Source organism: Vigna unguiculata, chromosome 4, assembly GCF_037176805.1.
Source record: "Vigna unguiculata cultivar grain cowpea cultivar isolate G323 ecotype 2 chromosome 4, ASM3717680v1, whole genome shotgun sequence".
Taxonomy (NCBI): domain Eukaryota; kingdom Viridiplantae; phylum Streptophyta; class Magnoliopsida; order Fabales; family Fabaceae; genus Vigna; species Vigna unguiculata.
Genome location: NC_140795.1, coordinates 46,044,439 through 46,064,819, shown reverse-complemented (window position 1 = coordinate 46,064,819; position 20,381 = coordinate 46,044,439). Strand labels below are relative to the sequence as shown.

General features: G+C 32.4%; 4 protein-coding genes across 6 annotated transcripts; 2 read left to right on the top strand and 2 right to left on the bottom strand.

Moving 5' to 3' along the window:
• Positions 1-668: 668 nt before the first annotated feature.
• On the bottom strand, positions 669-4,214 carry LOC114182299 (APO protein 1, chloroplastic). 3 transcript variants are annotated; one of them, XM_028069146.2, is made up of 5 exons: positions 4,062-4,214; positions 3,437-3,521; positions 3,245-3,312; positions 1,908-2,275; positions 669-1,811 (listed from the first exon to the last, which is right to left on the bottom strand). In XM_028069146.2, exons 2-5 carry the CDS (start codon positions 3,483-3,485, stop codon positions 977-979), a joined length of 1,320 nt encoding a protein of 439 aa, XP_027924947.1. In that variant the 5' UTR covers positions 3,486-3,521; positions 4,062-4,214; the 3' UTR covers positions 669-976. The 3 variants fall into 3 exon arrangements, with proteins under 3 accessions (XP_027924947.1, XP_027924948.1, XP_027924946.1); XM_028069147.2 differs by having other exon boundaries at positions 3,437-3,514; positions 4,062-4,137; XM_028069145.2 differs by lacking the exon at positions 4,062-4,214 and adding an exon at positions 3,775-4,027.
• A 1,135-nt stretch (positions 4,215-5,349) lies between these two features.
• LOC114182303 (uncharacterized) lies at positions 5,350-7,262 on the bottom strand. The gene is made up of 2 exons (XM_028069152.2): positions 7,058-7,262; positions 5,350-5,651 (listed from the first exon to the last, which is right to left on the bottom strand). Exons 1-2 carry the CDS (start codon positions 7,147-7,149, stop codon positions 5,447-5,449), a joined length of 297 nt encoding a protein of 98 aa, XP_027924953.1. The 5' UTR covers positions 7,150-7,262; the 3' UTR covers positions 5,350-5,446.
• Positions 7,263-10,078: 2,816 nt separating this feature from the next.
• LOC114182301 (glycine-rich protein) lies at positions 10,079-13,520 on the top strand. The gene is made up of 3 exons (XM_028069150.1): positions 10,079-10,275; positions 12,109-12,280; positions 13,206-13,520. Exons 1-3 carry the CDS (start codon positions 10,146-10,148, stop codon positions 13,297-13,299), a joined length of 396 nt encoding a protein of 131 aa, XP_027924951.1. The 5' UTR covers positions 10,079-10,145; the 3' UTR covers positions 13,300-13,520.
• Positions 13,521-14,522: 1,002 nt separating this feature from the next.
• LOC114182300 (chlorophyll a-b binding protein CP26, chloroplastic-like) lies at positions 14,523-17,001 on the top strand. The gene is made up of 6 exons (XM_028069149.2): positions 14,523-14,818; positions 14,958-15,042; positions 15,160-15,210; positions 15,307-15,427; positions 15,881-16,015; positions 16,644-17,001. Exons 1-6 carry the CDS (start codon positions 14,602-14,604, stop codon positions 16,902-16,904), a joined length of 870 nt encoding a protein of 289 aa, XP_027924950.1. The 5' UTR covers positions 14,523-14,601; the 3' UTR covers positions 16,905-17,001.
• Positions 17,002-20,381: the final 3,380 nt, after the last annotated feature.

The following is a 20,381-nucleotide window of genomic DNA, read 5'->3' as shown; positions in this document are numbered from 1 at the left end:
ACCATCAGCTAATCACTAACAGAAGGCCAAAGATGTACAAGATTTTACTAATCTCAAGGATTTATTAAACCACGTAAGATATAAAACATTGGTCTTAACTGGAGTCGGGGTAGTCAAACAATAAGAAAATAAATAGAAAGCATATACACGAACCACTAGTAATAGGTCACGAACACAGTAAATATACATCGGAAGGAGAGGAAAAAGGGATTTGAGAAGCCTTATTTCAGTACATTATAAAATTTTTTCAAGCCCTGCTGATCCCTAGCTATTGTATTGATTTTAATTCCTGTGGTATTCAACTAACACATTAGGATGAAGTAAAGATGGAAATGGTTGACAAATCAATACTATAGCTAGATGATCCTCCTGAATTCTGACCCAGTGTGATGATAACATAGTGATGTAGATATTCCAAGAGGGAAACACCAACTTACAGCATGTTACATCATTAAGTTGTATGTTGCAGGGGAGAAATTTTTATTTCATGTCTACAGAATCACCTTTCTCTACAATGAGGATCACTATAGTTAGATTTTATGTTAGTACCACGGACTTGCCCTATTACTAATTGAAGGGTTGTGAACGGGGGAACTTTTCTATGTTTATGACTGGGTAGAAAATGTAACTACTAGCCATGTATAAAAGCTCATCTGACTATACCGTAATTGTGACAATAAATTAACAGATGCATTGATCTTCGAACATATTTTTTCACTAGTTTAAGACATTTTACAAACTCACGAACCAAAGTTATCTGATAAAACCTACTTGCTCTACTATTGGCTTTACATACATGTACACTAACATTGGATATATGGGAATCTAGCACCTATTATATAAATCAGGTATGTAATCTTGAAGATTGATTTCAAGGCCTCCCCTTCTAGTAGATCATTGAATGCGTTTTTCACTCTAGGATTACGAAATATGCATGTATAATGACAGACGAAGATAGCTGCACGTTCAGATCACATCATGCAATCATTCTTGCCTCCTCAGGGTCCGGAATTATAATGTCAAGCCTCATCATGGGCTTGTACTCATCTGGTATCTGTGCTCCAGCTTGCGTGCACACTTCAACAACAGCAGGAGCCTTTCCATAATATCTCCTTAGTGCAGATGCCAAGGGAGGCCCATTAGGGTCTCTCACGTGCCACACATAATTTGGAGGGAAAACTTCATCCACAGTAGCATCCTGCCAACCATGCTTCCCATCCCTCCACTGATGCTTAAATTCACCACAAAGCTTAGCATTGTGACCCCATGGCCCCACATGAACCTCAGTGCAATAACCACACGCTTTCACAGTGTACATCCTCATCAACTTCCTGACACCCTTTTTCACAATTTCATATGCAGCCATTGTTTCTTCGGCAATTTTAGGTAGATCTGACAATGATGGTCGAGAAAATCGTTCAAAAGCTCTGTAAGTATCGAAGTCATTGAGTGAAGAGGGGTCCGCAAAGCGCCATGGTTTAGGTTCCTCTAAATTTCCACCTCTATCAATTACTCTCTTCCCTAACATCCGTATGGGATTGGTCCTTCGGCGTGAAGGATATTCTGGGATATCAACACCAGCTTGTATGCATAGCTCAACAATGGCTGGAATCCGGTCATATTCAAATCGTGTATCATGTTTAATACGCCTACCAAAGGGGTCAAAAAGATGATAGGACTCAATTGGGACAAGTATATCATTGACGGAACCCTTTACCCAAGCATGAGAACTCCGACGCTCCCTACCATTAGGACCAGAGCAATCCCGAAAGTTGTGACCAGTTTGAGCTACATGAACTTCTGAGCATTCGCTGCATGAATTCAATTGGTAAGAATATAACTCTTGTATCAACAAAACAAATGCAAAGAAACTAAGACATTCATCAAAAAAATATAATATAATCTACCTACAGCCATGTACAGGAATGTGATGCAAGAGCTGGGCAAGACCCTTGATCAAAAGCTTCCAAGCTTCAAACACTTCATAGGCAACAGGAACTAGGTCTGGAACAAGCAATCCATTCTTCGGAGGCTCAAGAGGTTTCTCTATTCCCATCTGCGCAAGTTTCTTGTCCTCCCTTGCAGCCTGTTGTATATCCTTAAAGGGAATTGGGTAGGGTTTTTTCTTATTCTTTGGTAAAATTGGCGGTAAATCCTCATTTTGTGGTAATTTTTTTCGTTTCCACACAGTTTCTTTGCTTTTGGGCCTTCGACTGGAACAAACTAAAACTCCCGGCATTGTTGATCTACCTTTGCAAAATTGCTGGCACTTAAACTGCAACATAAGCAAAACTAAACTGTAAGTTCCAACAAGGATGTTTGGAAAGAAAAAAAATAAGGACAACAATTCATTTAGAAGACTAAGAAAATACTTTCTTCAATGTCAGATAAAGGATAACAGCAATCAGAATTTTCTGCAGCTAATCAGTAGGAGTAAGGCCACAATAAAATTGAATTTCAAGAAAATTAGACTACATAAAATTTAAGAATCTTGGCAACTAGAGTTACAAACACGCATCCATTATATATAGCACATAAGTGACTTGAATCACTACATTAGAAATAAATAACATTTTCTCAAAGGTTTATCCAGAAGAACTCATTGCAATCCACACTTAGAAGTTGAAACTAGTAGATTACGAATATGAAGGGAGGACCGAGTATAATAATTAAAGTGCACAGGACCTAACCAATATTGTGTGAAGATTAATAGCTTTTGCAGTTAGATTAGAGAATATTACAACTCTGCCTAGCACAAGAAGCAAATTCAATTGAGGAACAACAAATTGCATTGAATAACTAGAAAAGGTTAAAACAAAAAAGTGAAATACCGGGATATCCCTTGAAACAGCATAGAAGGTATTTTGGGAAATTCTAACAGTAATAGCAACCAAGAACTACATCTTCAAGATAGTACAAACAAAAATCACTGATCTGTAGCTAATGCTTTATAAATATCTCAACAGTCCATAATAACCTCCGAGATAAACAATCACCACACCACCACAACAAAAGCCAACCAAATAAAATAAAGATGTAGTCTTAAGATAGAGGACTCCAAAAGACATTGACATTGAAATCATTTCTCAGTCAACAGATTAATTTAATGTGACGCTTATTTTTTCCTTTAGCAGTTGCTTCCCCAAGGCTTGTACACGTAATTCCATTTGAGGAATGAACCAATACAATTCTAGAAATGTGTATATTATTAAATAAAAATAAATGGGAGAAAAGCAAATGCAACCTTCAACCCAAGACAATATGACTTAGAAGATAGATGGGGCCAGATAAGCTTCACATTGGGGGAAAAACCTGCAAATAAAAAATCACATTAAAACAAGATAAAGTTGTTGTTGTTTCCCTTTTTGGATTGTATCCAAAATATTGTTAAAAGCAAAATATAATAAAATTAAATTAAGAGCAAAGCGTAACTCACAGCTATGAGAAGGATCCCATAACGCAGAAGAAAGTAGCGGCAACCCCATGTATGTCTGTTCTCTGTTCCTGTAGTTCACTGCAAACTAGAACAAGATGGGCTTTGGAATCAAACAAAGCTGTATTTGCAGCAATGAATCAACACAGGAAGAAGACAGGGAAAAATAATATAGATTTAGCGGAGCAACTGATGCTGGTGACAGAAGATGAGAGCTTGGATTTTTAAATTTTGCCTGAGCACAGAAACTGATTAGTGCTAATTCATGTTCCTAAACTTCTGGGACGTTCATAAATTAATCGGGGAACTGTTAAATGTTACCAGAAGAGATAGAACCTTACCATTGTTCCCACGGAGGTGGTATGTCCAATTTTTAAAAAAAAACTGAAAAAACGAACAGCATACAACCTTTGGTTCTCACTTCTAAGAATTGTAAACCCAAACCAAACCAAACCAAACCAACACAACTATTTTCCCCACAATGGCCTTTTTACAAACATCTTACAGGCTTATACTTGCAAAGTTTATATTTTTCTTTACTTCAAGAACTTTCGAATTTAATCCACGATCAAAACGCTGCCGTTTCTTAGTTCCAATCATGGGTATGAAGAAAGATGAATAGCCATACCTCAGTCTTTCGCCGCTTCTTCTCTGTTTCTGAGACGTGCGCGAAACAGAGCACATGTGGCACGCCAAAGTGATATTTCGATCAGAAAGTTTCTTTCACTTATAAAATTAATTTTATTAGTTTAGAGCATTCTTTAAAAACAATTGAAACACTTTAATATATTTTTAAAAAATTATTAATGGAAAAATTAACTAACTCATATGAAGATTTCTAATGAGATGACAGCGTAAAACTAGTGCTATGATGAATCTTCAAAAATATTTGAACTTAATTGAGATACATACAAAAATCAAATTGTTTAAAATAAAAATTACGTTGAATTGATTTATTAAGGTGATTTTTAAATTTATTGAAGAATATACTTCAACATTAGATTTCCTCTTATAATAATTTAAATCATTCATAAAGTTTTAAGTCACTGGTCATTTAAACAGTTTATGAATTTTTAATTCACTTGAGTTTAGTTCAATTAATTTAAGTCAATATCTTATTGAATTCAAATCTTTTAGACTATTTTTAAAGTTTAATTCAAATATACAATTCATATATTTTTCATAACTTATTTTTCTTTTTAATAATTTTTCCTTTAATATTACACTATTTTATTATTATAAATTTTATAAATATTGATATTTTTTTCATCGTAATGTCAAATATATATTACTTTATATATTACTATTATCTAATCATAAACCTCCTGATTAAGGAATAAGAAGTACCAAACTACTACTTCTGTTCATTAATGTTAGATATTACTTTACTCTATGTGTCCTTGTTTATAACACCCTTTTTAACAATTTAACATCTTTAGAAAAAAAAAATTATTTAAATTAGTTAAAAATAAACAAATTTTGTAGTGCTTTTGTATTTGTTGTTCTAAAATTGTGCTTACACATTTGAAAGCAAAGTAATTAAGAGAAATTTTGTTATCTACCAGTACTTATATGTTTAAAAAATATTTTAGCAAAAAAAATAATAAATGCATTATTCTATTATAGACGAATGTTATAAATAAATGAGAAAATGGTTCTTGTAAAGAGGAAGTATTACCCTTTTTGTTTTTATTTTCTTGACAACAAATCTTAAATAAAAGATTCAGTAGTTTTGTAATGGGAAGATGGTATGCGTTTAATATTAATTTTAAAATTCTAAAATTATAATTATCAGAAGAATTATGTCATATTATTATTCAGTTAGTTCAACAATTAAAAAATTTTATGAATTATTTTTAAGGGCAAATGGGAAAAATCAAACAAGAAAAACGAGTACCAAAGAAACTGAAATACACTTCTTCAAAGTTCTTATTTCATTCAAAACCACAGCACAGCCATTTATTCATGAATGTGTCCTATTGTCTCATTCTCTATGAATATGAACTTGTAGATTCATCCACAGTTATAGTGCTTGTCAACAGCAACTAATACATCCCAAGTGCAAGTCAACCCTTTTGGAAACACAACCAAATCACCAGCAGCAATTTCCACTGACTCCTCTTTCCCATATAGGCTAATCTTCACTTTTCCTTCCAAGATATAGCAAGTCTCCTTATTTCCATATGTCCATCCGAATTTGCTCGGAGGGCAATTCCATCTGTTATACATCAGAATGCAAGTCACAGAGAGAAAGAACTTCATAAAAGAAGAACAGACATATAATTCAAGAAAATGTAACTGCTTCGTCTTCAAAGTTCCAGGCCCGTTTGATTTTTCATTGGAAAATCAATTCATGTACTTTCCAGTGAAAAATACATGTCTCAATGTAAGTTTATGGTTGAAACTAACCAAGACAAATATTAATAAGTGATTACATTTGAGTGCATAACTGCAAGCAGAGTGTGCCTCGCAGAAAGCAAACAGAAAGAATTTATAAATCAGACAAAAACATGCGCACATTCTTCACATGTTTGTTCACCAATCTGGATTAGTGGTCTCAAATTTACAATGTCATCCATGATAATGACAAAGTAATGAATGAATTCCAGGTACAAGTTGAGCATCATTTATTGAACCTCGTTTCTGCAGTAGATTTTTGGTAAATATATACCTTTCACCAAGGATTTTGATCCACCAAACCACAAATTCAAAGCACATGATTAACATAAGGGTTTCATATCTCTGAACATGGTATGTGACATTGTTTAGCAGTTAGTGGTCCTCTGTTCCCTCATTCCGTTTAACATCGTGAGAGAAAATGTGTAGCAGAAAGATCTGAATATGTTTGATTTTTTTTTTTCAAACTAGAGCTGGCCAACAACTATGAATACATCATTACTAACATTAACTATGAAACACCTAATAGGGTAATAGAAAACTTACTAACTAGCAAATATCAATCATTTATCCTGTGCCTAAAAATATAGAAAAATCACTGTGAAAGTAGATAGCAATCATAAAAGGAGTCAAAAATGCAACACAATTAAATATGTCACTGTCAATTTCATCACTGATCTAGAGCTAACCATCGCAGATTTCAAGGATACTCAGTTAGCTTTGTCAGGCATCACTATGATATTTTTTGTTGTCTCTATATTGACACATTTGCACAATACAGTAAAAAAATCTCAATTAACTTCTCTAAAAGTAATTTTTTCCCTTTGAAAAAAGTTTAATTCAATCTTCCTTTTGTATTTTCATATCTTATTAATGTTTATCGGAAGGTTTATCAATGCCTAAATCAGGTTGCATTTGAATAATAAACGATCCAAACCATCCACACATCCATTCAGATTAAACCATCTGCTACACAGTTTCAAATCCATCAAAACATGTTAAGAAAAAGGCTCAAATTAACGAAAGGCCTTGAAGAAATTAGTCCAAAATACATATTTCCAGACCTTAATAGTGAAATTTAAAATTTTCTCATGTCAGAAAAATTAGATTCATTACATAGAAAGCATCATAAATAAAATCAAACACAATCCTTTGGTATTCAATGCTGAAGAATATCAAAGAATAAATACGAGAAATTTAGGGTAAAAGTGAGAAGAAGATGCATACTTTGTCCATTTCCTAACACCAAGTTCAGTGAGGTTCTCTTCAGGAGGGTTCCTTACAATCTTAACGCCAAATTTCTCGATCACGTTACTCATTATTTCTCCCTTCTTAGGTTTTTGCGGAATCACTGATACAATGTAACACAATTGCTGGTTAGGGTATGTTTTACAGGAAATGAAAGACAGTGCTTGGTTTATCAGAAAAGATTAAACTTGATTTTAGTGTAATTAAGAAATCTTCATGTAAATTTAGAAAAAAAAAATTACCTTATAATTAATTTTGTATGTATACTTACTATTAATAGAAGGATTCATTATTTAATGTACACAAATTTTTTCAAATTTACCTTTTTAGTAATCCCTTCTCTAAATTTAAATAATTATTTAAAATATGAAACAATTATTTTTCACTTGCTAATTATTTTTTAATTCATATAATTACACAATAAAAAATTATTAATAATAAAATTATATTTTTTTTTACTTTTATGAATGTGTTTTAAGATCGGAGGTGCTAAGATGATTCTTTTGGAGAGCATTTTCTTTTTTGTCTGATCAATTATTTCAATCTTGTAAGTTGAACTTGTGTTTGTTTTTATGTCGGTTTTCACTATTTTACCTTGTATGCAGTCTTTCTTTTGGTTGTATGTGTCATTTAAGTCATCATTATGACTCTTTGATCAATGATCATAAAGGTTTGTTTTGATCACCTTTGTGATATGTCTATGTAGATAGAGCATCTTGTGGAGCTAAATATGTTGAGTTGTCTTAGGGTTGTTTGTGCAGTTTGGTCAAGTAAGGGAAGCTAGTTTGTATTGCTTGTGTGAGTGAGTTTGATAGAGATTGATTGAGTTCGGTAATGATCATTAATTGTATGGTTGATTTTGGTATGAAAATTGTATAATGAATCTTGTATGATTGGTTGTGAAGGAATGCAGGGAAATATAGGATTTGAGCCATCAATTAAACTAGCACCAATTTCTATGATTTAAAGACTGTTTTAAACCAATACCTAAAAGAGGAGACCCAAATTGAGTTACGAAACAAGTGCTGATTTACAAAATCTTAAATTGATAAATTAGTGTTAGACGCTGAGCGTGAATGATGAAACAAAGTTGAGCCTCATCATGACAACGTTGATCGCTGGTTTTTACAAATTGATCAATGTTGGACGCCATCTGGTGTTGGGCGCTACCCAGTTTTTAGCACGACATCCTCTTGGTAAAATGAAGATTCCTGCTCTGTTAACTGTTGGATTAAGCTGAAATTTTGACAACTAATCTTATACACATGAATTTTCACTTTGACTAATGAGATCTTTGTTTTAAAATCTGTGGTTAGAAAATTGATTTTCACCGTTTGAAAGTATTTTATGTATAACGTCATTTGCCCCATTTTGTTTTTTTTTTTTTGTTACTTTGGATGTCATGTGTATACTTAAACTAGATTATATAGTCGTTATTGCTATAAATTAAGTTGAATATATGATTATAAGCATGAAATGTGTTGTTGATGAAAGAATTTCAAGGAGAAATTCTAAGTGGTGGTATTTTAGTATATGCAATGACATAAGGATTCATTATTAGGAGGCATCCTTTCTCCAATCACTACTCACACTCAAGTATAGTAGAGTAGGTTATGTGGTGAAGAGAACAAGGAGGTCTTAGTCATTGGACTTTATTAGGTCCTAGGCAGAAAATTTACCTTGTGAGTGGTTGGGTGATAACCCCTTGAAGTCAAACTCTACGTAGTTTGGGAACCACCATAGGTGTAGGCCACTAGGAAATATGATGTCAATTGCATGTATCCGGATAATTTAGTTTAGTGTCAACTACTTGTGTGACTATAGATATAGATATGTTATATACCATGTTTGTAGGTTTTTGGGATGATATAAATATACGTATAAATATTTCTTTTGTACACTAGCTTACCATTTTGTGTGTTTCGTGTCTTCTTGTGATGTTCGTCTCTTCTTTTGCGATGATCACATATTTGTTGTGGGAGCATATGAAGTTGTAGGTATAAAGGCACCTCTATAGGATGAAGAGCTATTAGTTACTGGTGGAAGGTCATGAATAGTTTTAGTAAGTGGTTAGTTTTGTATAGGGTTTGTTAGCTTAAGTTGTGTATATAAATAGTATATTTTTATAATTATATCTTATGTAAGACTATAAATATTTTAATTTTAATTTTTGAAGGCCAATATCACGTTCAGAATGACAAGTAATATATCTGAGATTAGCAACATTCTTTTACAACATCAATAATTTCAAATTAAAATATAATAAATTTATTAATTTTATCTCTACAAGATACCTCTAATTTAATAATTTTATATCTTCAAGGACTAATTATCTTTTATATATTTTTTAATTAGGTCATTTTACTTTCTAATAGATAAAAAAGTTTATTAATTAATAAAAATAATAATTTGAATCATTTTTCTTTTAAGCAAAATTTACATAAATTCATTATTTAAAAAAAACTACTACCTATATCATTTTAATATTTCTTTTATAGAATTTACATTATTTGAAATTCTATTATTTAATTTTATTTTATAAAAATATAAATTTTAGAACCATATTATCTATAACAATATATAAAGAGGATTTCTTTTTTTGTGTTCACATTTCAAAATACCAATTTTACTCTTTAAATATAATAATTTATTAAATTTTTAAAAATTCACTGTTATTTTTACAAGTTTTTATAAAATCGGCTATCTCTGCTTTTTTTTTCTTTATATTCTTTCAAATATTCTTATATATTTCACTTTATTTTTAATAAATATAATTTTAATTTATATATTAACTTAAAAACATTACAATATTATTACTTTATAAAATATTATCACGCATATTTAAAAAATTATATACGCAGAAGGGTCAAGCCTGTATTTATTTTGCTAATAATAATTATTTTAACACTACATCCAAAATTCTTCCTTCCTTTTCTGTAAGAAAATGAGAAATAGAATATTTTTTACCCTTCGAGATTTAAATAGAAAAGAAATTGACCTTTATTTCCCTCTTTTCTATCACGCAGATTGACAGAAACTGCAAACAGATACATCGCAACTGCAAAAGATGGACGACGACAACAAGGGCTTGCTGTGGAAGCTTCCGCTGGTCAAGTCCGACCAATTCGGCAAGTTGGGCCCCGCCTTTGGCATCGGCGCCGGCTGCGGCCTTGGTTTCGGCGCTGGCGTTCTCGGAGGTTCGCTTCACTTGCTTCAATTTCGCATACTTGTTACTCGATGCTTTGATATTTCAGCGGGAAAAATCATTGTGTCACTAGAGTTTTCTTGCATGTGAATCTTGAAAATTTATGTGCAAAATCAAGTTAGGGCATTGAGCTTATACTTAAGTCTTTCTACCAGTGAAAATAAGGAAAAAAAAAATGAAAATTAGTTTGTTAAGTTAATTTGTAGAAACAATTTCTTATCATCTTTTAAGTTATTTTTTTTAGCACTGTTAGAGAAAACCTTATTTTTCCTTTTTAGAGAACTTGTGTAAAAATTTGTGTAAAACCATTCTTAATCACTCGGCGAAGAAAAGGACTGTTTGGATTGAGAAATCGTTTTCCATTTTCATTTTTTTGTACTTTATGTTTATGTTTAAGTTGCATATGGTTTTCTATGAAAGAAAGAATAAATTGTCGAGTTAAGCCCTCCACTTGTAACTTTGTCGAATACTCATTTGGAGAACTTTGTCATTCATAATTTTCTTAGTTAGCTTGAGCAATATTTTCCTCCTTAGGAGGATAGATGTGGTCTGTGCTAAAGAAAATGTGAGAGAAAGGTGAAGTTTGTAGTTAGAAATAAAAACAGAAATACTAAGGTGTTGAGTGTGGTGGAAAGGCATGTTCTTCACAATTTGGTGAACCAAGGTTTGAATATGTAATGTATTGGAGTAGTGTTCACATTTAGTGTCTGACGATGCATTGAACAAGACTGCCTCCAAAGCAAGATACAAGTGGGGAACAAAAATAATGAACATAGAAAACATTTTGTACCTTTATAGACCTTTATTTGTCATTTGAGTTCTAGTTTGCTGTTGAATGATTGAAATCTCAAAATCTGTAGTGTTTAAAGGTGCGATATTTTTTTATTGTTGACTAAGTAATGACTTCAACCCATTAAAGACGATGGACTTTCCGGAGAGAAATCTGTGCGATGGAGTGAGAGAAAAGGGAAGAACTAAAATAGGAATTATACTTTTTCTTGGAGATGTTGGCATTAAGTTCTTGCATGGGCTGACAATTCTTGGGAATCATTGGTGGGACTGGGATTAATAAATTTGTGTTAGCTATAAATGAATGGAAGGGGGCTCTCCTACAGTTGCTCAGTTGCACATTGTGATTGTTTTGCTCTATTTTGGGCTATTGCTCTCCTGTTGAGCCAAATATGACTGAGTCAACTATCTAAGACAGGTTGCCACTTTCTAACCCTATACTCAGTCTTTTTCATTCCGAAATGTAAACACTAAATTATGGAATACCCATTATCCCAGAAGGAAGGAGGGGGGGGGGGGGGGGGGGGGGGCGAATCGATGTTTATGGGGTACTGGAAGAGATGCCCATTAAGGCAGTGCAAGTCATTGGTAAATTACAGTTAAATTTTTGTGCTCGGTAGTTGGTTTGATCATTATGGTATAACCCATACACTTTGTTGACATCCTTAGTTATGCCTTCTGACAAATCTTTGTTAACTTTTGACCAATGGTTTTTTATTCCTCGGTGGAATTGGTGAAAAACTGAAAATATTCCTATAAATCTAAAATGGCATAATAGTAAGAGGTAGTCTGCTACTTTTCATCTTTTTGTTTCAACATTGCTGTAGATTCTTTTGTGCATGGCTTTAGGCTTGTACTTGCCTCTTCGGATGGGGCTATTAATAATTAGGACTATTCCTTGCCCTATTGCAGTGAGGAGATATAGTTTCTTTCTGTTGCTTACTGATTTGTTCTTGTTTTAATCATTAAGTTTGAACATATTTCCTGTAATGTTTTATGCTTCATAGAATCTTACACAACATTTGTTTGATTTCAGGAGTGGGTTTTGGCCCTGGAATTCCTGGTTTACAGGTTGGTGTTGGATTTGGTGCTGGATGTGGTGTTGGTTTAGGGTTTGGCTATGGTGTGGGGAAAGGAATTGCACAAGATGAAAACAAGAAGTACTCTAATGTTGGAAATCCTTTTCGTGGAGCTAGAAGCATATCTGAGTAAGTAAATCATCTAACTATCCGTATTTTTTGGTTTTTTGGTGTACATATTATCATTCTGTCTGAACCCTTTTTAATTATTTCATCCTATTAGTTTACTAATAATTGGTGAAAATCCTTTCTATTTTCTTTGCCAATACTTTTAATTGCCAAAAGAGATAAAATTCCTGTATTTGATATTTTTTCAAAAATTAATTTTGCAAATATGAATAAATAATGTCAGAAAAAAATGTGAAGACTTTGGCGTAGAATGCAAATAAAGTTCTTATTTTTACTTATCCTAAAATTTTCGTAAATTTTTGTTCGGTCAATTAGCTGCTCAATGAATTTTTAGATTTATATATTTATTAAATTTGAGACTACTAATTTTGTAAGAAGATCGGTGTTTAGATGTGGCGTTGAGAAAATCCGTGGACTTGATGATTTGATCTGGTTTCAAAATAAAACGCGATACAGAAATTGATAGATAGGTGCTTAGAATACTAAAAAATGTTAGCAACTTAGCACATTCAGGCCTATTGATTGCTCCAATAAAAAACACCAGAACCTGAAATAAAACTCTTAAGATTTTGCTGCCACTTTTAACAAAAAAATTTAGTAGTACGAAAATCTTGCAGCCTTGCTGTTCAAGTAGTATTAATTCTTAAGGCTTGTCGCTTCACATGATTTGACTAATGCTTCTTCAAAAAATATCTTGTTTGATATACATGATGGCACTCCACGACTTTTATGAAAGATGACATCGTCAAATTATGTGGTTATAATGAGCTCTATTCACTATTATTCAGATATACCATAACATAACTTCAAAGATCTTATTGCATGAAAGATTTTTATCCCATCTGATACTGTTCCGTGACTTCTGGCTGCTTTTCAAAATTCATCTCATTTTTAACGCCATTTGGATATTTCGTGTTATTTTCAGGGATGATATTTCTGCACTTGTGGACGACCTTGTCATCAATACTAAAAAGCTTATCAAGGCAACATCAAAAGAATTTGACAAGTGGAGAAGATAATGGAAGAAGCCATTGAAGTACATTTGTATAAAGTATAAAGAAAAAACTCTCTACTAGTATATTCAATTCTATATGTTAATTCATGGCAAACTCTGCATATTCAAACTCGTAGAAGTACACGAGATACTAAATTTTCATATGAATACTTAGCGGGGCTATTATTGAATTCTGCCAATGTTTAACTGGGGTATGAAATTGAATGCCAGAATATTGTGAAGTAACCAGAGCATTAGTGTGGCCTTATAAGCTAATTTTTACAGGTTTTGGTCAATTTCCAGCACCCGAGATATTAACCAGTGTCATCAAAACCGGTATATAGCTGGTCCGAACTGGTTGTTGGAGGAAATGCTATGGAACCTCTAACTAGACCGGTTATTTTGAGTGAATTAGTGATTTGGTGTGATGTGTGTAGTATGGTTCATTTAATAATTTTTTTAATCTGAAATTTACAGGTTATGAACTTTTAACAAATTTTAGTCTATGCAACTTAATTAATGATTACTAGTTTTAATAGTGACTTTGTAACCTATTTGTCTTCTTGGTCTAAATTGATAACAGAATCTCATACTATTGGATGAACCTTCTAATATCAAATTCGGACAGGGGTTTCAAATCTGATACATCGATTCATCGATTTTTAGGGGTGGGTCGTTCTTTAACAAACACTGAAATACTTGCAAGTATTTTCGTAAATAGCAAATCAGTAAGTGAACTCTTGCGTAGAAGAACAGCCACAAGCTGTTTTGTGGGATATAAACTTGGAAGCACTCACAATGTTGTTTTTGTGAAATCTGGTGGTCCACACACGAGACTTGGTGAGATTTTCTTTCAAAATACAAGACCGCCCACAGAATGGACCCAAAAGAAAACAAATTCTTTCACTCTTACTGTTTACTCATGTGAGTGTAACTTCAATTGTGTGGTAGCCCTTATTTCTGCTGAGTCTGAAGATAATTACAAAAAACCTAAAAACCTTGCCTGTGTGGGTATACAGAATGTAAATGGTTGATGGAAAAAGGTCCAAGATGTTAGAGGATAAAACATGTTATCAAGAACCAAGCAATCTTCCAGCTCAGGAGATACCATCATCCTTCACACATCAGGGTTTAGCCAATCAAATCCTTGCATTGGATTGCAAATCTCACGTCTAGGCCAATCAAAGTCCATGTTGATGAATCTGACGTGGCACGTTTACATCCACCAGTCCATGCATATAGTATCTGCATCAGCATTCGCTTAACCCTTCATCCTTTGCCCTCCTCCTTGTGACACATTCACCTGAGTTTTTGAGGCTTCCAAAGCATGGCTTCCCTTGCAGCTTCCACTGCTGCTGCATCCCTTGGCATGTCAGAAATGCTTGGAAACCCGATCAACCTCAGTGGTGCCACAAGGCCTGCTCCATCTCCCTCTAGCCCTGCCTCCTTCAAGACTGTGGCTCTTTTCTCCAAAAAGAAGGCAGCACCACCTAAAAAAGCTGCTGCTGTTGCCCCTGCCAATGATGAGCTTGCCAAGTGGTATGGTAAGTCCTCGAGTTATGTGTGCTTCATCTCAGTTATGTTGCTTCTGATGCTTCACATCCATATCACAGCCTTCTTAGTTACTCTACAGTGTAATTTGAACACAGTTAAATAAATTTTTGCTGTCCCATTTGTTTGCAGGTCCTGACAGAAGGATCTTCTTGCCAGAGGGTCTCTTGGACCGATCTGAGATCCCAGAGTACTTGACTGGAGAAGTCCCCGGAGAGTATGTGGCTTCTCCTCCCTCTAGTCCACTTTAATTCACATTGATATACCACCAGACATTGAACATACAATGTTTGTGAAGATTTTTATTTTAATTCTGTAATGTGTGTCTATGCAGTTATGGTTATGATCCTTTTGGTCTCAGCAAGAAGCCAGAGGACTTTGCCAAGTATGCCTAACACTCACAATTTAGATGTCTGTTTATGTGTTGTGTTACATTTCTTGTGTTGTAATGTTGGGGAGGTTGGTTTGTGGTCTGATGCAGATATCAGGCATTTGAGTTGATTCACGCCAGATGGGCAATGCTTGGTGCAGCTGGATTCATCATTCCTGAGGCCTTCAACAAATATGGAGCAAACTGTGGTCCTGAGGCTGTTTGGTTCAAGGTTTGCATTCTCTTTAGCAACTCTCACTATGCCAAGTTTAGTAATACATTGTTTTTTTCTGACAAGACTAAATAGATCTTACAAGTTCAAACCAAATTTTGAAACTATAATTTCATTTAAACAGGACTTTAAGCCTAATTCAAACTTATAAAATTAGTTTGTAAGGAGATGTTTGTTCCTAATTATATACTGTAAATGACAATTATGGTGTAAATTCAACATAGACTTGAACTTGGAAGAATGTTTCTTTCACTTGTATTTTATCCATCTCTTATTCAATTTTAGTGCTCATTTTTAACCCATGTCTTGAATAAATCCTGATAATTGTGCTAATAATGTACTTTTTACTCAATAGAGTTAATCTCAACCTTTCAATTTAGCTCATACCAATCTTTTTGTGATTACATATTGCTTACACTAAGCCAAATCAATTTTCTTTATGGAATTGTGCAGACAGGAGCTCTGCTTCTTGATGGGGGTACGTTGAACTACTTTGGGAAACCCATTCCCATCAATCTTATTGTGGCTGTCATTGCTGAGATAGTTCTTGTGGGAGGTGCAGAGTACTACAGAATTATCAATGGCCTGGTATGTAAATTTCTCAATCACAACATTTTCTGCAGCAGTTCTCATTGCATTTTTTCTTAATCTCTGTTGTAGCATCAGGATTATTACAACAACAAGGCTACTTTTTATTCAACCGAACAATCTTATTACTGTTATTTTTGTGAACTGTTTGAAAATTAGCAATGCATGTTCAGAAACTTGTAACAAAACTTCTAGTGTGAGCTTGTATATACTTTTGCAAACTTTCTATTTTCACTGATATTGATTTCATCTGATATTGAATTTGAAAGAGTTATGTTTAGAACCTTTGTCTCATAAGCAAGTTTGAAGTAAAGTTTACTATAACATTCTCATCCCAACACCAAGTTACATATTTTCACAGTTAGATGAATGTCTTCTATGATCATAGGAAACAAACTGCATTGAAAACGGATTCAGTAACTTTGGTAAAAGTCACGTAACTTTAGTTAACTTTGTTCAATGTTAACACATGAAAATCAACTAAAATTACGTGACTTTTCTTGAGAAGAAGTCACTGAATCCGTTCCCATAACTTTTTCTCCACATAATGAACTTTGTGGAGCATGAACACTCTTTCAAAGATATGATTAATCATTTGACTTACCAAATTGTGACATATTTTGAGCAGAATTTCGAAGACAAACTTCATCCAGGTGGTCCATTTGACCCATTGGGGCTTGCAAATGATCCAGATCAAGCTGCACTGCTAAAGGTGAAGGAAATCAAGAATGGTAGACTTGCTATGTTTGCCATGCTTGGTTTCTACTTCCAAGCCTATGTGACTGGAGAAGGTCCTGTTGAGAACCTTGCAAAGCATCTCAGTGACCCTTTTGGCAACAACTTGCTCACAGTCATTGCTGGAAATGCTGAAAGAGCTCCAACTCTCTAAACCATTCATCTTCTTCATGTTTTTCTCCAATCTTAATGTACAATACATATCAATGAGATATTTTAAGCCAAATCTATCTTTGTTCCTTGGAACTCAACTCACTCTTCATTTGTAGAGCCTGCCCTCAATCTCAACTTCACAAAATTCAATTTCTCCCAGTTTTTCTGTCTCTGATTAAGTTAAATCATTCCACAAAAACACTACGTAGAAGCAAAGTCTTAATTTCAAACTTATAATTCATAGTGCTTGAGCTGTTTCAAATGGGGCATGGCAATGAGGTTCTCTGGTTGTAGATCAATCATGTGTATCTCAGACTCAGTTAATTCTGATACAGACATCATTTGACAGAAAAAAATAATCGCAAAAAAAAAAAATTATACAAGGAAATTGTATGGTAAAAATCATTAACTTCAGGATAAGTTAAGTTCACAGTAAAATACTGCAGTTTTGTAGCAATAACTGGTTGCAGAAACATGTAGAGTTTCAGCTAGTATATACTCTCAAGAATCTGTGAAAGCTAATCATAAGAAATGACATAGGTGATTTTTCATGTATTAGGAAGCAAAATCATGGTTGGCGCACAATCAATGAAGTTGATTTTGTTAAAAAATGATTGTTAAAAAAGTAACTTATTTTTAAGTGATTCTAAGTAAAAATTGTTATTTGTTATTTTGGTGTCACAACTTATTTCTCTCTCTTTTATGACGTATATATTTATTTTTATGAGGAATAACTATTTTAAAAAGAAACAGAACTGTATTTTTATCTTTCTGTTTTTTTTTAAACAAGTTTATTCAAACATGTTAAGTGGTTATTTATTAAAAAACATTTTTGTGAGAGATAAATGCTTCTGAAAAAACAGAAAACTCTTTTTTAAATATATTTATCCAAACATGATAAGTGATTGTTTTATTAAAAAACATTTTTTTCCTAAAAACCAAAATTTAAACAACATGCTTTAGTGCATCCAAGACATGCAAAGTTCAAACCCATGAGTTTATTTATTGTTTTAGTGAGCAAAAATTAATCATACAAACTCAATTTAGAGAAACTATTTTTTATTGCCTTTTGTCTCGGTTCAAATTATTAATTTATTATTGAGTTTTTTCTTGCTTTGAAATAATTTTTTGAAGGCCATTTCATCCTTCTCCTCAATGATTTCGACCTACACCCCCATAAATTTTTATATTCCAAATTTTAGAATTTTGAATATAATTTTTTATATTTTAGATTGTACATGTTAAAATACAAAATAAAAAATAATTCTGAGTTATATAATACAGAATATAAATATATTTTAGATTGTGTATTTCAGAATACATACATACATATATATATATATATATATATATATATATATATATATATATATATATATGTATAAAGGTGCAATTATAAAAAAAAATTAAGGCCATGCAGCCCAGTCTAAAAGTCCACTCTAGAGCAAAGCACAGCACCTAAAAAATGATCCCTGTCATTGACACCCCCAGGTTACTATTTAAACTCCCATTCAAAGTGAAAAGTCAAACTTTTTGTATTTAATTGAAAATACTTCCGACATAAACATGTTTTTACTGAATAAGTAACTTATTCTTTTGAAAAAAAAAAAGACAGAAATTTATTTTTCCTTGTATCAATTTAAATAAAAAACAATAAAAACAAGTTATCCACATGTTATATTTCTTTTAAAATAATCAATACATCATAAGCAAGTTTTCAATACCTTTTCTTTTCGTTAAAAATAACACTATATAAACAAATTTTTGATGTATTAATTTTTTAAAAATTATATTTTAGAAAAAGAATTAGTTTAACACAAACAGAACCGTTAATTTTTCTTTTCAAAAAAGTTAACATAACACAACGGAAACTTATTTTCTAATGTTAATATTGTCCATTATGTTAATTTGTTTTTGAAAAATTAATACATCAAAAATTTATTTCTGCTGTATTGTTTTTTTGTAAAGGAAAAACAGAGTAAAAACTTTTTTCTTTAAAGATATTTTCATTAAACATATGGAGATTTTAAGTAGAAATAAAGGGACAATAGTAATTCAAGTAAGAAACTCCGTTATGGAACTTGGGCCGTGTAGAAATAATGCTGGCCTCTCTTTATGGAACTGATTATGATATTTCACCCTTTTTCGTTCTGTTTCTCTTTGCACCTTTTCATACTTCATACTTCGAAAATTATTTTTTCGAAAACTAGTTTTTAGACAAAAAATAAAGGAGGGAACGTATAAATTATCCCACGTAAGATCGAGTATTTGCAGGGGCTTACTTATTTCTGTTTTACTTTTGATTATTAATTAAAAATTATAGGGTTAAATAAGTTTTTTGTCTTTTAAGTTTCAGTAAAATTTGGAATTAGTTTATTTTGGAAACTGTTAACCAATTTAATCTTTCATTTTTAGAAATGTATGGATTTAGTCCTTTCAACCAGATTTTGTTAAGTTTATCTAACGTTTCAAGTGCATTTCATGATAGTATTTAAATTATTTATATCGTTTGACTCATTTTCGCTTAAATACTAACTCAAATATTATCATAAAACGCGTTCGAAACTTCAAATAAACTTAATAAAATTTGATTAAAATGACTAAATTCACGTATTTTTAAAGATGAATGACTAAATTGGTCAAAAATTTCGATGAGGGACTAATTTCAAATTTCACTAAAACTTGAGAGACCAAAAACATATTTAATCCAAAATTATACGATTAAGATTGTAATTAATTTTAATCTTTGTTATATATTTGTTTTTTTTTTTTTTGCATTTTATCACAATATCTAAACCAATTCTTGTGATAGTCTAACAAATTAAATTCTCATTTCCTTAAAATAAGTTCATTTAACGTCACACACCATGTTCTTCGTTGAACAATGCTTACCTAAGTTGAGAGTAGTTCCTTCTAAACTAATCAATACAAACTTTTTTATTTATAATTTTCATGTTGTGATAATACAATTAAAGATACTTTCTTTAAAACTTTAAAGCTATTTTAATGGGTTTATCTAGCATGGGCTTGCATAATAAACTAGAGTATAATAAAAACCTCTCTTTTTAGCATGGTATTTATTAATTAGTTAACAATCTAATGAAAGGGATAAAGGAAACCTAATTAATATTTTTTTACTTAAGTTGGATACTTGGGTCCATTGTCATCATTTCCAACTTTATGGTTGGAATCTTGGTTTTTTTATTTTAGGTTTTGTGTTTATCTTTTTCACCCTTTTCTTGCAGTGTAATGTATGAAAGACAGCCTAAGCTTTCTGCATATTCTATCAAAAAGAGATGCTCTTGATGTTGTTGATGTTGACCCATTCCTAAAGACTCCATTTTTCTAAGTGGAATGCACAAAACAAAGCACACATGCACACCCACTTCAATTCTCATACTAGACAAAAGAAAACTTCCAAGAAACTTTCTCCAATTAAGACAATTCTAGATCATCATGCAATTTCTCACACTTCAAA

Coding starts and splice junctions, on each gene's coding strand:
- LOC114182299 (XM_028069145.2), bottom strand. Junction 3,313..3,436: donor ATGGGATCCTTCTCATAGCT/GTGAGTTACGCT, acceptor TTTTATTTGCAG/GTTTTTCCCCCAATGTGAAG. Junction 2,276..3,244: donor CATATTGTCTTGGGTTGAAG/GTTGCATTTGCT, acceptor CTTATGTTGCAG/TTTAAGTGCCAGCAATTTTG.
- LOC114182303 (XM_028069152.2), bottom strand. CDS start 7,149: ATGAGTAACGTGATCGAGAAATTTGGCGTTAAGATTGTAAGGAACCCT. Junction 5,652..7,057: donor GGTGTTAGGAAATGGACAAA/GTATGCATCTTC, acceptor GATGTATAACAG/ATGGAATTGCCCTCCGAGCA.
- LOC114182301 (XM_028069150.1), top strand. CDS start 10,146: ATGGACGACGACAACAAGGGCTTGCTGTGGAAGCTTCCGCTGGTCAAG. Junction 10,276..12,108: donor CGGCGCTGGCGTTCTCGGAG/GTTCGCTTCACT, acceptor GTTTGATTTCAG/GAGTGGGTTTTGGCCCTGGA. Junction 12,281..13,205: donor GGAGCTAGAAGCATATCTGA/GTAAGTAAATCA, acceptor TGTTATTTTCAG/GGATGATATTTCTGCACTTG.
- LOC114182300 (XM_028069149.2), top strand. CDS start 14,602: ATGGCTTCCCTTGCAGCTTCCACTGCTGCTGCATCCCTTGGCATGTCA. Junction 15,043..15,159: donor ACTGGAGAAGTCCCCGGAGA/GTATGTGGCTTC, acceptor GTGTCTATGCAG/TTATGGTTATGATCCTTTTG. Junction 16,016..16,643: donor ACAGAATTATCAATGGCCTG/GTATGTAAATTT, acceptor TATTTTGAGCAG/AATTTCGAAGACAAACTTCA.